Raw genomic sequence first — 15,651 nt, 5'->3', positions numbered from 1 at the left:
TGTCCATAACATAAGCTGCACCTGTGGTTAAATTGAGCTACCTGGAGCTGGGCTCCTGCACCTTACTGGTCCAAAGAGGAGTAGGATAGAAAGTAGGATAAAAGTACTAGCCCCAGCCCTAATCCTAGCTTCATGTCTACAACCTGGTTCAACCCTAGCCATAACCTTAACACTAATCCTGACATAACCCTAACCTTGTGTTCAACACTGGTTCAACCCTCATCCTAACCCCTCCAAATAGGGCTCCTCCACCTCTGAATTCCCAATTTAACCCCTGAGCTGCACCATCTACATTTGGAAGAAGGTCATATAAGTAACAGTACTTCAAAACCAAATGGAAGAGAACATTTGGATACTTGGGCACAAAACCACAAAACCCATTTTTGCAGTCTTAATAATCATTAACAGTTATCCAAAAGGTTGAGGAGGGAACAAAATAGCTTCTTCTCATGTTGGTGAGTTGCATTTGTTCATATAAATTGTGTGATACCTGAAGTGCCCTCAGCATAAAAACAAACCTCTTTCCTTTTGCTCTGACCCGTTGGTTCTTTTCAGAGTTTTTCATTGATGGCCTTGGCTCGCTTCACGTGGGATCCTGTGATGATGTCATCGTAAATCACGCCACCAAGATCAAGCTTCCCTGGGTCAGCCAATCAGAGAGTGACAAGACTTACGCCAAGTTCCGCTACCCACCAGCCTCCTCGGACGCCACACACACCAAAAATGGCCTCCTCTATTTTAAGAACCACTTCCAGTGTTTGACTCACAACTAAATGTCATGTTTTTTTACCTGTAGCTTCTCCTCTCGTTCAAGATTCCTGCTCTTCCTGAGTTGCCAAAGAAGCCCTCGCCCGATGTGTCCCATCAGATAAGATTGCAGACAACCATATTAATGCTTTCCCTTAAAAACAGCCTTGCTTGTTTCACTCTAGAGGGATTGTCATTCAAACAGAGCAAAGCCGTCATTTCTCGTAACTTTGCTCTTCACTTGTGTACTCTTGATTGTAAACTCAGAGATAATTTTAAGGCATTTAAGGTGCATTCGCCCCTTTGACATTTTCCATATTTTGTTACGTTACAGCCGTATTCTAAAATGTATTAAATTGTTTTTCCCCCCTCATCAATCTACACACATCTTGGGGCGGCAGGTAGCCTAGTGGTTAGAGCATTGGGACAGTATCCGAAAGGTTGCTAGATTGAATTCCCGAGCTGACAAGGTAAAAATCTGTCGTTCTGAACAAGACAGTTAACCCACTGTTCCTAGGCCATCATTATAAATAAGAATTTGTTCTTAACTGACTTGCCTAGTAAAATAAATATTGACATAGCAAAAACAGGTTTTTAGAAATGTTTCCAAATGTATTAAAAATACAAAACTGAAATATCACATTTACATATGTATTCAGACCCTTTACTCAGTACTTTGTTGAAGCAACTTTGGCAGCAATTACAGCCTCTAGTCTTCTTGGGTATGCTGCAAGCTTGGCACGCCTGTATTTGGGGAGTTTCTCCCATTCTTCTCTGCAGATCCTCTCAAGCTCTGTCAGGCTGGATGGGGACTGTCGCTGCACAGCTATTTTCAGGTCTCTCCAAAGATTTTCGATCAGGTTCAAGTCCGGGCTCTGGCGGGGCCACTCAAGGACATTCAGAGACTAGTCCTGAAGCAACTCCTGAGTTGTTTTGGCAGTGTGCTTATGGATGTTGTCTTGTTGGAATGTGAAACTTCGACCCAGTCTAAGGTCCTGAGCGCTCTGGAGCAGGTTTTCATCAAGGATCTCTCTCTGTACTTTGCTCTGTTAATCTTTCCCTCGATCCTGACTAGTATCCCAGTCCCTGCTGCTGAAAAACATCCCCACAGCATGATGCTGCCACCACCATTCTTCACCGTAGGAATGGTGCCTGGTTTCCTCCAGACTTCACGCTTGGCATTCAGTTCAAAGAGTTCAATCTTGGTTTCGTCATACCAGAGAATCTTATCTTATCCTTTAGGTGCCTTTTGGCAAGCTCCAAGTGAGCTGTCATGTGCCTTTTACTGAAGAGTGGCTTCCCTTTGGCCATAAAGGCCTGACTGGTAGAGTGCTACAGAGATGGTTGTCCTTCTAGAAGGTTCTCCCATCTCCACAGAAGAACTCTGGAGCTCTGTCAAAGTGACTATCTGGTTCTTGGTCACCTCTCTGACCAAGACCCTTCTCCCCTGATTGCTCAGTTTGGCCAGGCGGCCAGCTCTAGGAAGATTCTTGGTGGTTCCAAGCTTCTTCCATTTAAGAATGATGGATCCCACTGTGTTCTTGGGGACCTTCAATGGTGCATAAATTCTTTAGTACCCTTCCCAGATCTGTGCCTCGACCCAATCCTGTCTCGGAGCTCTATGGACAATTCCTTCAACCTCAGCTTGGTTTTTGCTCTGACATGCACTGTCAACTGTGGGAACTTTATAGACAGGTGTGTGCCTTTCCAAATCATGTCCAATCAATTGAATTTAATAAATGGAAACAGGATGCACCTGTGCTCAATTTGAGTCTCATAGCAAAGGGTCTGAATACTCATGTAAATAAGGTATTTCTGTTTTTTATTTTTTTTAAATACATTTGCAAACATTTCTGAACCTGTTTTCACTTTCTCATTATGGGGTACTGTGTGTAGATTGATGAGGGGGAAAACTAATTGAATACATTTTAGAATAAGGCTGTAACGTAACAAGATGTGGAAAAAGTCGAGGGGTCTGAATAGATTCCTAATGCAGTGTATGTGCGTTGTGTACCTCAAATCTTATCTGACGCCTTGCCACTGAGTCCTTTTGTTAAAGAGACAGAGAACAAAAAGATGCTGAATTCCTATCGATGGCACAATTGGTTGACATTTAGGAAAAGGAGCAAGAAGGAGCATTAGCCGCTTACAGGACTTAATGAGGTGAAAAAGTTTCCATACTGTTGCCAAGAGATCAGAGATGTGTGTAGTCTGTCATTCCTGTTGTACTACACAGTTTGAGCTGGACTGAGCTCTATGGGTCAGCCAAATGGGGACTTAGGAGACTGAGGATGGGATTGACAGTCAGTAGAGAGGACACTTCTTAGCATGTGAGAATCTCTCAGACACAGCACATGGAAGATGAACACATTCAAGACTCTAAATGTGTGGTTAATTCACCCTGGTTGGTTGTGCCAAAGGGTTTCCAGGTGGTTTGAGGTTGAATTGTATTTTTGTTTGGTTCGTTTTCCTGCCCCTTACCAGTGGTGTAAAGTACTTAAGTAAAAATACTTTGAAGTACTACTTAAGTAGTTTGGGGGGGGGGGGGGGTATTTGTACTTTACTGTTTATATTTTTGACAACTTTTACTTTTACTTCACTACATTCCTAAGGATAATTATGTACTTTTTACTCCATACATTTTCCCTGACAACCAAAAGTACTCGCATTTTAATGCTTAGCAGTACAGGAAAATAGTCCAATTCACACATTAATCAAGAGAACATCCCTGGTCATCCCTGCTGCCTCTTATCTGGCGGATTCACGAATCACAAATGCTTAGTTTGTAATTGATGTCTGAGTGTTGGAGTGTGCTTCTGGCTATCCATAAAAAAAAGAAGAAAATTGTGGCATCTGGTTTGCTAAACATAAATTATTTATACTTTTACTTTTGATACTTAAGAATATTTTTAAGGATCAAAAGTAAAAGTTTTCCACCACTGCCCCTTACCCAGAACCCTCTGTGTCACTGTCACCCCTGACTGGCCCATGCTTGAGGAGAATGAGGCTCATCCATCTGATCTGGGATCTAACCTCGGAACAATATCCCTATTTCTCCTGGTCTGCTGCAATATGTCTATCTGGGGTCTATCCCACTCTGTTTTCTACTCCAAGCATCATAAAAAGGAACGCTTCTGTCCATGCATGCCTTTTAATGGGAGTTGAGATTGATTGCATTTTTACAGTGCCTTCAGAAAGTATTCATACTCCTTGACTTATTCCACATTTTTTTTACAGCCTGAATTCAAAATGGCTTAAATATTTTTTTCTCACTCATCTACAGTACACACAATACCCCATAATGACAAAGTGAAAATATATTTTTTAACATTTTTGCTAATTTATTGAAAATTAAATACAGACAATATCTAATTTACATAAGTATTCACACCCCTGAGTCAGTAGTTTGTAGAAGCACCTTTGGCAGCAATTACAGCTGTGAGTTTTTCTGGGTATGTCTCTAAGAGCTTTCTACACTTGGACTGTGCAAAATGTACCCATTATTCTTTTCAAAATACTTCAAGCTCTGTCAAATTGGTTGTTGATCATTGCTAGACAACAATTTTCAGGTCTTGCCATAGATTTCCAAGTAGATTTAAGTGAAAACTGTAACTTGGCCACATTCACTCTCTTCTTGGTAAGCAACTCAAGTGTAGATTTGGCATTGTCTTTTAGGTTATTGTCCTGCTGAAAGGTGAATTTATCTCCCAGTGTCTAGTGGAAAGTAGACTGAACCAGGTTTTTCTCTAGGATTTAGCCTGTGTTTAGCCCCAATTTGTTGATTTTTTTATCCTGAAAAACTCCCCAGTCCTTAACGATTAAAAGCATACCCATAACATGATGCAGCCACCACTATGCTTGAAAATATGGAGAGTGGTACTCAGTAATGTGTTGTAGTGTTTTAAAAACAAAAAGTGCTTTGTCACATTTTTTGCAGTATTACTTTAGTGCTTTCTTGCGAACAGGATGCATGTTTTGGAAAAAAGAATTCTGTTCAGGCTTCCTTCTTTTCACTCTGTCAATTGGGTTAGTGTTGTGGAGTAACTACAATGTTGCTGATCCATCCTCAGTCTTCTCCTATCACCCGCCATTAAACTCAGTAAATGTTTTAAAATCACCATTGGCCTCTTGGTGAAATCCCTGAGCGGTTTCATTCCTCTCTGGCAACTGAGTTAGGAAGGACGCCTGTATCTTTGTAGTGACTGACTGGTTGTATTGATACACCATCCAAAGTCTCATTACTAACTTCACCTTGCTCAAAAGGATATTCAATGTATTTTTTAAATTTTATTTAGGGCACAGAGATGAGGTAATAATTCAAAAATCATGTTAAACACTATTATGGCACACAGAGTCCATGAAACTTATGTAACTTGTTAAGCAAATGTTTACTCCTGAACTTACTTAGGCTTGCTATAACAAAGGGGTTAAATACTTATTGACTCCAGACATTTCATCTTTTCATTTTTAATTAGTTAGTACAAATTTATACAAACACAACAGCATTTTGACGTTATGGGGTTGGGTGTGTGTGTGTGAGGCATTTTAACTTCAGGCTGTAACACAACAAAATGTCTAAATACTTTCTGAAGGCACTGTATATGCTGCCTTGAACAGAATGGTTGGTTTGGCCAAAGTGCTCAATTCTATATGGAAATAAACACACATTGAAAGAGTAATGGTAAGAATGACACAGTTTGAGTTTTGAGACTCAGTAAGGTACAGTAGAAACACTGTGCGTATAACACAGAAGGAAATGTTTGGAGAGACAATGTTAGGATGACACACAGTGTGATGATATGAATGATAAGGAAATGGTCACAGTCACACCAAAGTATCAAGGCAGCGAAACCTTTTATTTTGACAGTTCTTCTACCAAGGGTTGTATCTGTGGTGTGGCCATGCCCATGCCGACAGCAGGATCACATGATGTTATTTTGTACCATGACCACAAGATGGCCCCCTTGCATCGGAATATTTTTTTTTAAAAATCAAACAAAATCATTTCTGTGGACAGTCATTTGTTATGAACTACCACTGCCAGAAATAGATTAGATAACTTTTTATTTTGTCCTTTTTGAATGGAGGAATATTTTAACAGATCATATTTTGTGTGATATGTCTGCTTTAGATTTTTCTTCCCTGAAGGTGGATGTTTAACACAGTGAGATCTCAATTCAGTCGAACTTTGATTGCAGTAGCCTATTTGGGCAGTAGCTCCTCTTCCATGAGTAATGTCTGTGACTCATACCAGATAGTCTCCCCAAGCAGATGCTTCCAGTTTTCAATATGAGAAGTGTGCTGCATGTGTGTGGGGGCAGTAGTTCGTAAACAAAGACACTGTGTAATGTAGGGTTTGATTGAATTCAACTCTCTTGACTTAAATTAGTTGAAAAGATTTGGACAGTGATTTCCATTGTTCAACTGAGGATGTTGGTCACGTTGTTTTCTGCCTGCTTCTGCCTAGAACCACTGGTCTGAATATTCCAATCTGACAGCTACAATCACAACAACCTGCTGCATTATAGCTCTATTTTCTTTTAAACATGATTGTAAAGTCTGATAAAAGATACCATTGATGCATGGTACTGTGTTGATTTCATCCAACATTTCGTAGAATGTTCTGGTTTATAGCAAAAGGAAGCTTCTGAGTTAGAGAAAATCAACTTTAAAAATGTGTCCATCCATAAACATTTCAACATCCTGTACACCTGTGTTAGTATGAATGACATGGCACGGGGTGTTCTACTTAGGTCTGGATTTACCACTTTCTCACCATCTTCTGAGCAGAAGAAAGAAGAAAACTATCAAGAAAGAAGTCATTCACCAGATTTTCTTATAATAATTTTAGGAAAGGAATAGACACACTACAGACATAACACAGGCCTTTCCACCTGTAGTCTTCTCTTGTATGTCTCCCACTCTCCTTTTTCCTTCTCATTTGAAGATCAATCAAACTGCAAGAAGGTAAATAATTCCACATCTTTGATCTGGGAGAACACAAGTGAGAGTTAATTTCCATTTTTGATTTCTCTCATTCTGTTTATTCTAATCTAGAAGGATTTGATGCGCCAGCCTCTGGATCTACCTTGGTGTGCAAATCAGCTGGAATCAGTTAAAAGAGAAACATGTTGCTCCTGTGGCTGTCGTGGACAAGAGAGAGTACAGTACAGATGCTCTAAAGTTCATTAAATATTTAGACCACTGATTCGTTAGCCAGCCATTCATGTTATGTATCACATGCAACAAGTTGTGGAAGGAAAAACAACGTGTCGGCTGTGTAGTTTCTGCCCCTGCCTAAGACAAGGAGACTGAATGACATATCTATGAAATATGTGTGCACATGGAATACATGAATATATTGATATATGGATAGGTGAAATATTATACTTACCACTTTGTCATTACTGATGTGTAATTACTGGGTTTTGCGTGTTGTTATAGATGAAAATTACATGTATTTTCAATGCCCTTTGGAAACACCAAACCCCAAAGGATACAGATGCATCTTATCCTCATGCACAGTCCTAGGTGAACAGTGATTGATTTGTCCAATTTGGTTAGAAGCGTGTCTCCGTGCTTTGAAGCCACGCTTAGCATTCATCCCAATCATGTGTTCTGACACGTTGAAATGCAACATCTGCCTTTTCAGTCCCCCGCCATACAATTAGCGAGAAAAGATCATTGGATTGGCTTGCTACCATTTTGCATACGAACAACAAAGCATTTGTATTGAGTATAGATGGTGCTTCAGTTTACCTTATATCCTGGGTTTACAAACTGAACTTCTCAAAATAACTTTTTTTAAATAGTCAATGAGCCCCCATAACATTGGGGGTCAAGAAATTGACCTAATCAGGAGATTTTGGTGGCCCAAGATCATCTCCAGTATGATATTGTCCACCAGCCGGCAATCAACTCTTTTTTCTATACAGTGTACACTCCCATACGTGTTTATTTGGACAGTGAAGCAAAAACTTTTAGTAAGTTTCTATACTCCAGCATTTTGGATTTGAGATCAAATGTTTCATATGAGGCGACGGTACAGAATGTCACCTTTTATTTGAGGGTATTTTCATACATATCTGTTTTGCAATTTAGAAATGAAAGCACCACCATTTGAAGGTGTCATAAGTATTTAGACAAATTCACTTATAGCCTATTAAAGTCATCAAAAGTGTTGTATTTTGTCCCATAATACTATAGCACACAATGACTACATCAAGCTTGTGACTCTACAAACTTATTGGATGCATTTGCAGTTTGTTTTGGTTGTGTTTCGTATTATGTTGTATCCAATAGAAATGACTGGTATATAATGTATTGCATTTAACTTAATTTCATATCTTTTAAAAAATAAATTATTTAACCTTTATTTAACTAGGCAAGTCCGTTAAGAACAAATTCTTATTTACAATGACGGCCTAGGAACAGTGGGTTAACTGCCTTGTTCAGAGGCAGAACGACAGATTTTTACTTTGTCAGCTCGGGGATTCAACGCTCTAAACACTAGACACTACCTGTTGCCCCAGGTAGCCTAGGATTTAGTTCTGAGGATTTAGTTCACAGTGCGGGTGTCAAACAATCTGAAAAGATTTGGCATGGGTTCCTAGATCCTCAATGTTATACAGCTGCACCATAGAGAGCTGGTTATGGCTCATATCAACACCATCGACCCGGGAAACCCTAGGCCCACTCCAATTCACATACCGCCCCAACAGATCCACTGATGACGCTCAATCGCACTCCTTATTGCCCTTTCCCACCTTGACTACAGCTCAGCGTTCAACACCATAGTGCCCACAAAGCTTAACACTAAGCTAAGGACTCTGGGACTAAACCCCTCCCTCTGCAACTGGATCCTGGTCTTCCTGACGGGCCGCCCGCAGGTGGCAAGGGTAGGCAACAGCACATCTGCCAAGCTGATCCTCAACACGGCGCCCCTCAGGGGTGCGTGCTTAGTACCCTCCTGTACTTTCTGTTCCCCCATGACTGCGTGGCCAAACACGACTCCAACACCATCATTACATTTCCTGACTACACAACGGTGGTAGGCCTGATCACCGACAATGATGAGACAGCCTATAGGGAAGAGGTCAGATACTACAACCTCTCCCTTAATGTGAGCAAGACAAAGGAGATAATCGTGGACTACAGGAAAAGGAGGGCTGAACACGCCCCCATTTACATCGACGGGGCTGTAGTGGAGCGGGTCGAGAGTTTCAAGTTTCTTGGTGTCCACATCACCAACAAACTATCATGGTCCAAACACACCAAGAAAGTTGTGAAGAGGGCACGACAATGCATTTTCCCCCTCAGAAGACTGAAAAGATTTGGCATGGGTTCCTAGATCCTCAAAGTTATACAGCTGCACCATAGAGAGCATCCTGACCGGTTGTATGGTATGGCAACTGCAAGGCACTACAGAGAGTAGTGCGTACAGCACAACATATCACTGGGGCCAAACGTCCTGCCATCCAGGACCTATATCCTAGGCAGTGTCAGAGGAAGGCCCAAAAAAATGTCAAAGACTCCAGTCACCCAAGTCATAGACTGTTCTCTCTGCTACCGCACAGCAAATGTTATCGGAGCGTCCAAAAGACTCCTTAACAGCTTCTACCTCCAAGCCACAAGACTGCTGAACAATGAATCAAATGGCCACCCCCCATATTATCTATGCATAGTCACTTTACCCCTACCTACATGCACAAATTACCTCGACTAACCTGTACCCACACCCATTGACTCGGTACCGGTACCCGCTGTATATAGCGTCATTATTGTTATTTTATTGTTTAACTTTTTTTAAACATTTTTTTTACTTTAGTTTATTTAGTAAATAGTTTCTTAACTATTTTCTTAACTGCATTGTTGGTTAAGGGCTAGTAAGTAAACATTTCACGGTAAGGTTGCGCATGTGACAAATAACATTTAATTGTATTTGCATTGTCAGTCAAAAACAATATGCTTACATGGAACAGTTGTAGGTCTATGTATTTTCTTTGTGTTACTGATAACATTGAATCGTGGATTCTGTGAGAATATACATAATATTGTACAGTAGAGAGAGAATATTCTAAGCAAACCTGGGACAGAATTATGGGGCTTTGCATGTTGGTTCTTTACATCAGCTTCGTATCATTTCACCCTCCATTCCTTCCCTCAGTCTCCACCCTCCCTCACCTCAGTCTCTCCCCTTCCTCCCTCCCTTGTCCTGAGGAGGGAGAAGAGAAGGAGCATGCCAGGTGATTGGTGAAGTAAAATATTGATGTGGAGTATCAAAGAGTTGAGTGTTACTCCCCATGTATTCCAAAACTAACCCGGGTGTCCCCTTTGATCAGGGGGTCTCTGATCTGGCTTCTGAAGTTGTAACCAACCCCCAAAAAACAAAATACAAAACAAACTTCAAGCTCCTCCAATACCCATGAAAGTTTTCTATTTGACAGATGGAGCAGTTTGTGTTATACAACTCAGTGATATACGGTGCATTCGGAAAGTATTCAGACCTCTTGACTTTTTCCACATTTTGTTACGTTACAGCCTTATTCTAAAATGGATTAAATAAAAAAAATCCTCATCAATCTACACACATTACCCCATAATGACAAAGCGAAAAAAGGTTATGTTTGCAAATTTCTTAAAATAAAAAACACAAATATCGTCCAGCCGAGTGGCGCAGTGATCTAAGGCATCCCAGGCTGTGTTGCAGCCGGCTGCGACTGTGAGACACGAGGCGGCACACAATTGGCCCAGCGCTGTCTGGGTTAGGGGATGGTTTGGCCGGCTGGGATGTCCTTGTCCCATTGTGCTCTAGCAACTCCTTGTGGCGAGACAGGTGCATGCACGCTGACTAAGGTTGCCAGCTGTTGGTACATTGGTGCGGCTGGCCTGGGTTAAGCGAGCAGTGTGTCAAGAAGCAGTGCGGCTTGGTGGGGTCGTGTTTTGTAGGATATTTTTCTCTCAACCTTCGTCTCTCCCATGTTCGTATGGGAGTTGCAGCAATGGGACAAGACTGTAACTACCAATTGGATATCACAAAATTGGGGTAAAAAGTACAGAAAGTTTTTTGCTGTGAGACCTGAGGTCAGGTGCATCCTATTTCCATTGATCATCCTTGAGATGTTTCTACAATTTATTGGACATGATTTGGAAAGGCACATACTACATTTCCATATTTTATTAACCGTAAAGGAAAACTCCACCCAAAAACTATATTTTCGTATTTGTTTCATTAGTCCATTGTTGACATAGTCCCAGTTGTCAGTGCTCAAATTTTCAAGATATGTAACTTTCAAAATACAGAAATCATCCCTGTATGATGCATTTTGAGTCATATGTTTAATTTTGCCTAATAGAAGGATGATTTCTGTATTTTGAAAGGTACAAGTCTTGAAAACTTGAGCGCTGATAAGCAAAACATTTTGGGATGATTTCAACAATGGACTAATGAAACAAATACCAAAATATAGTTTTATGGGTGGAAATTTCCTTTAATATAACAGATCATGAATTACCTTAATATAAAATGTGTATATGAAATAATCTTTAAAATATGAATTATTCATGAATCACACAAGCACTTAGGAGAGAGAGGTCTGGCGTATAGGGATGCTAATGAAATCACATATATGATTTGATCAAAGCATTTCTTTTAAATGAAATTAAGTTGTTTTGATTAAGTCCAAAACAGATCTGATTCCTCTACAAAATCAGGATGATACACGGAGCTACACTCTCTGTAGTGCTGTTTAATATTCCACTAGAATTCAGAGTAATGTTTTCCGCCCATCATATAAAACCGACCAGGCCCTCTTCAGCATGCAACTGTTGACAGGTAAGGATGGCCATATAGCCTAGCCTAATTATCTCAAATCTGCATCCGTGAGTTACCTTGAAGATTACAGTATGTGACATGTTAATGATCTTACAGAAGGATACAGAAAGGAATCTTGGAGAAAGCATGCAGGGTTTTTTCAAAAGATCTAACCTCTCTACTCTCCTCTATTCAATAGACTTACTGCAAGGGTGTTGTCTCACAGTCTCTATTCTCTGTCCAACTGTGTCACTGCTGAAAATCAGCCCAAAACCCATGTGTCATTGTGTCAACTGATTTCCCTTGGTTCTGTGGTATAGTCTACTACAGTTTAGTGAGAGGGTGGTTGGATGGGTGGGTCAGGTTTAGGATGTGTGGTCATGGTGATGGTGGCCTATTCAAGGCAACACCAGGGGTGTGAAATCAGCTTTATGACACAGACAGCAAAAGCCCTGGTGAGTGACTGGCTTTAAAGATGGTGCAGATGGCCAAAGCAGCTGGGAACATTACAGGCTGATCTGGTTTAGAATGGCCCTTCAGGCTGGGCAGTTATGACATTATAAGGTACTCCCTCGGGAATGGATGGATTTCACACTAAAGACAGACTGCAATCTTTCTGTAAGCTGTTCTTGTTTTGTCGTTCCCAACTTCCTCTAATGCCCATGTGTCTATGATTTTCATTATGCATACTTTTTCAATTCTGCGAGTGAGTGTGTCTACTTATGTCTTTTGTATATAATCTCACAGCAAGCAAAAAAATCCAACTGGCCATAAAGTTTTCTAATTCAGGAGATGCATAACATCCCAATCTCTTTTGTCTGGACAGTGGGCAGTGCCAGAGGGTTTCCAAAACAAACCCATCCAAGTATTCTCAACCATCACACGCAGAAGCTTGAGATCAAGAAGAAGAAACAACAAAACCATATTTTCATCACTCATTCACTGACTACATGAATCAAGTGTTCACGTTGGAGGTGCCAAAGGAGGGAATGTCAACATTTCAGTCAGGACCTCTCTTATTAATGCCAGAGAGAGAGGTATGAAAGCCTGTTTGTTGATGTGGTACCCTACCCCTCCACCCAGCCTGTTCTAACAGCCTGGTCTCATAGACTAGATGTAACATAGTAAATATAAATCCAGAACACTCAAATTAATATATCTTAGATTTGGAATGGTTACATAAGACAGAGGGTTACTTAAGGAAAGTAGAGTGATTGGTAGGGGTGGATGGGCAGGTGTATAACATGAGTGTCTAGCAACCCAAAGGTTGGATGTTTGAATCTCATCACGGACAACTTTTGCATTTTAGCAACTTTGCAACTACTTACTACTTTTTAGCTACTTTGTAACTACTTAGGGGAAGGGTTAGCTAACATGCTAATACTAACCCTAACCCCTATCCCTAACCCCTATCTTAGCTAACCATAGACACCTAACTAACATTAGCCACCTAGCTAACGTTGGCCACAAACAATTGGAAGTCATAACGTATCATAGCTAATTCTTAACATATTGTACTAATTGCAATTTGTAACATATCATACGAACTGAAATTCGTAGCATATCATAAAAAATGGATGATGGACGTAACCACCGGTGTGATTAATACCTCTGATGGTTTAGAGCTTGAGGTTGTCACCTTACACAAGTACTTAGGAGTATGGCTAGATGGTTCACTGTCCATCTCTCAGCACATAACAAAGCTGCAGGCTAAAGTTAAATCTAGACTTGTTTTCCTCTATCGTAATCACTCCTCTTTCACCCCAGCTGCCAAACTAACCCTGATTCAGATGACCATCCTACCCATGGTAGATTACGGAGATGTAATTTATAGATCGGCAGGTAAGGGTGCTCTCGAGCGGCTAGATGTTCTTTACCATTCGCCATCAGATTTGCCATCAAAGCTCATTATAGAACACATCACTGCACTCTATACTCTTGTGTAAAAACTGGTAATCTCTGTATACTCGTCGCAAGACCCACTGGTTGATGATTATTTATAAAACCCTCTTAGACCTCACTCTCCCCTATCTGAGATATCTACTGCAGCCCTCATCCTCCACATACAACACCTGTTCTGCCAGTCAAATTATGTTAAAGGTCCCCAAAGCACACACAAGGTGAAATAGTTTGATTTTTATTTAAATATTAAAATCCCTGGGTCGCTCCTCTTTTTATTTTGCTGCAGCTAGCCAATGGAACGAGCTGCAACAAACACTCCACCTGGACAGTTTTATCTCAATCTCTTCATTCAAAGACTCAATCATGGCCACTCTTACTGACAGTTGTGGCTGCTTTGTGTGATGTATTGTTGTCTCTACCTTCTTGCCCTTTGTGCTGTTGTCTGTGCCCAATAATGTTTGTACCCTGTTTTGTGCTGCTACCATTTTGTGTTGCTAACATGTTATTGTTATGTTGTGTTGTTACCATGCTGTGTTGTCATGTGATGCTGCCTTGCTATGTTGTTGTCTTTAGGTCTGTCTTTATGTCTGAGATCCCCAAAGATTGGAAAGCCGCCGCGGTAATCCCCCTTTTCAAAGGGGGAGACACTCTAGACCCAAACTGTTACAGACCTATATCCATCCGGCCCTGCCTTTCTAAAATCTTTGAAAACCAGATTAATAAACAGATCACCGACCATTTCGAATCCCACCGTACCTTCTTCACTATGCAATCTGGTTTCTGAGCTGGTCATGGGTGTACCTGAGCCACGCTCAAGGTCCTAAACGATATCATAACCGCCATCGATAAAAGACAATACTGTGCAGCAGGATACATCGACCTGGCCAAGGCTTTCGACTCTGTCAATCACCGCAGTCTTATCGGCAGACTCAACAGCCTTGGTTTCTCAAATGACTGCCTCGCCTGGTTCACCAACTACTCCTCAGATAGAGTTCAGTGTGTCAAATCGGAGGGCCTGTTGTCCGGACCTCTGGCAGTCTCTATGGGGGTGCCAGAGGGTTCAATTCTTGGGCCGACTCTCTTCTCTGTATATATCAATGATGTCGCTCTTGCTGCTGGTGATTCTCCGCTCCACCTCTACGCAGACGACACCATTCTGTATACATCTGGCCCTTCTTTGGACACTGTGCTAACAAACCTCCAAATGAGCTTCAACGCCATACAACTCTCCTTCCATGGCCTCCAACTGCTTTTAAATGCAAGTCAAACTAAATACATGCTCTTCAACCAATTTCTGCCTGCACCCTCCCGCCCGACTAGCATCACTATTCTGGACGGTTCTGACCTAGAATATGTGGACAACTACAAATACCTAGGTGTCTGGTTAGACTGTAAACTCTCCTTCCAGACTCACATTAAGCATCTCCAATCCAAAATGAAATCTAGAATCGGCTTCCTATTTCGCAGCAAAGCCTCCTTCACTCTGGCCGCCAACTGACTATCCTACCGATCCTTGACTTCTGTGATGTCATTTACAAAATAGCCCTCAACACTCTACTCAGCAAACTGGATGTCGTCTATCACAGTGCCATCCGTTTTATCACAAAAGCCCCATATACTACCCACCACTGCGACCTGTATGCTCTTGTTGGCTGGCCCTCACTACATATTCGTCGCCAAACCCACTGGCTCCAAGTCATCTATAAGTCTTTGCTAAGTAAAGCCCCGCCTTATCTCAGCTCACTGGTCAACATAGCAACACCCACCCGTAGCACGCGCTCCAGCATGAAAAAAAAACATATCTGAAGCTTGAGTCTTATATCTCCCTCTCTAACTTTAAGCATCAGCTGTCAGAGCAGTTTACCGACCACTGTACCTGTACGCAGTCAATCTGTACATTGCACACCAGACTACCTCATCCTCATATTATTACTTACCCTCTTGCTGTTTTGCGCCCCAGTATCTCTACTGGCATTTCATCATCTGCACATATATCACTCCAGTATTAATGCTAATTTGTAATTATTTTCGCCCCTATGGCCTATTTTTTTGCCTACCTCCCTACTCTTCTACATTTGCACACACTGTACATAGATTTTTCTATTTTTTATTTTATTTTGTGTTATTGACTGTAAGTTTGTTTATGTGTAACTCTGTGTTGTTGTTTTTGTCACACTGCTTTGCTTTAT

General features: G+C 41.2%; 1 protein-coding gene across 1 annotated transcript in view; it reads left to right on the top strand.

Annotated features, from left to right (window-relative positions):
- LOC139371085 (beta-1,4 N-acetylgalactosaminyltransferase 1-like) overlaps positions 1-6,102 on the top strand; it is a 29,558-nt gene extending 23,456 nt beyond the window's left edge. Inside the window, exon 12 of the mRNA XM_071111138.1 lies at positions 556-6,102. Within this exon, the coding sequence (XP_070967239.1) occupies positions 556-773 (218 nt within the window). The 3' untranslated portion in view covers positions 774-6,102. The remainder of the gene's footprint in view (positions 1-555) is intronic.
- Positions 6,103-15,651: the final 9,549 nt, after the last annotated feature.

The sequence above is a fragment of the Oncorhynchus clarkii genome, chromosome 17, assembly GCF_045791955.1.
Source record: "Oncorhynchus clarkii lewisi isolate Uvic-CL-2024 chromosome 17, UVic_Ocla_1.0, whole genome shotgun sequence".
NCBI lineage: Eukaryota > Metazoa > Chordata > Actinopteri > Salmoniformes > Salmonidae > Oncorhynchus > Oncorhynchus clarkii.
The sequence above is the reverse complement of the archived record's forward strand: the minus strand, read 5'-3'. Positions and strand labels throughout refer to the sequence as shown.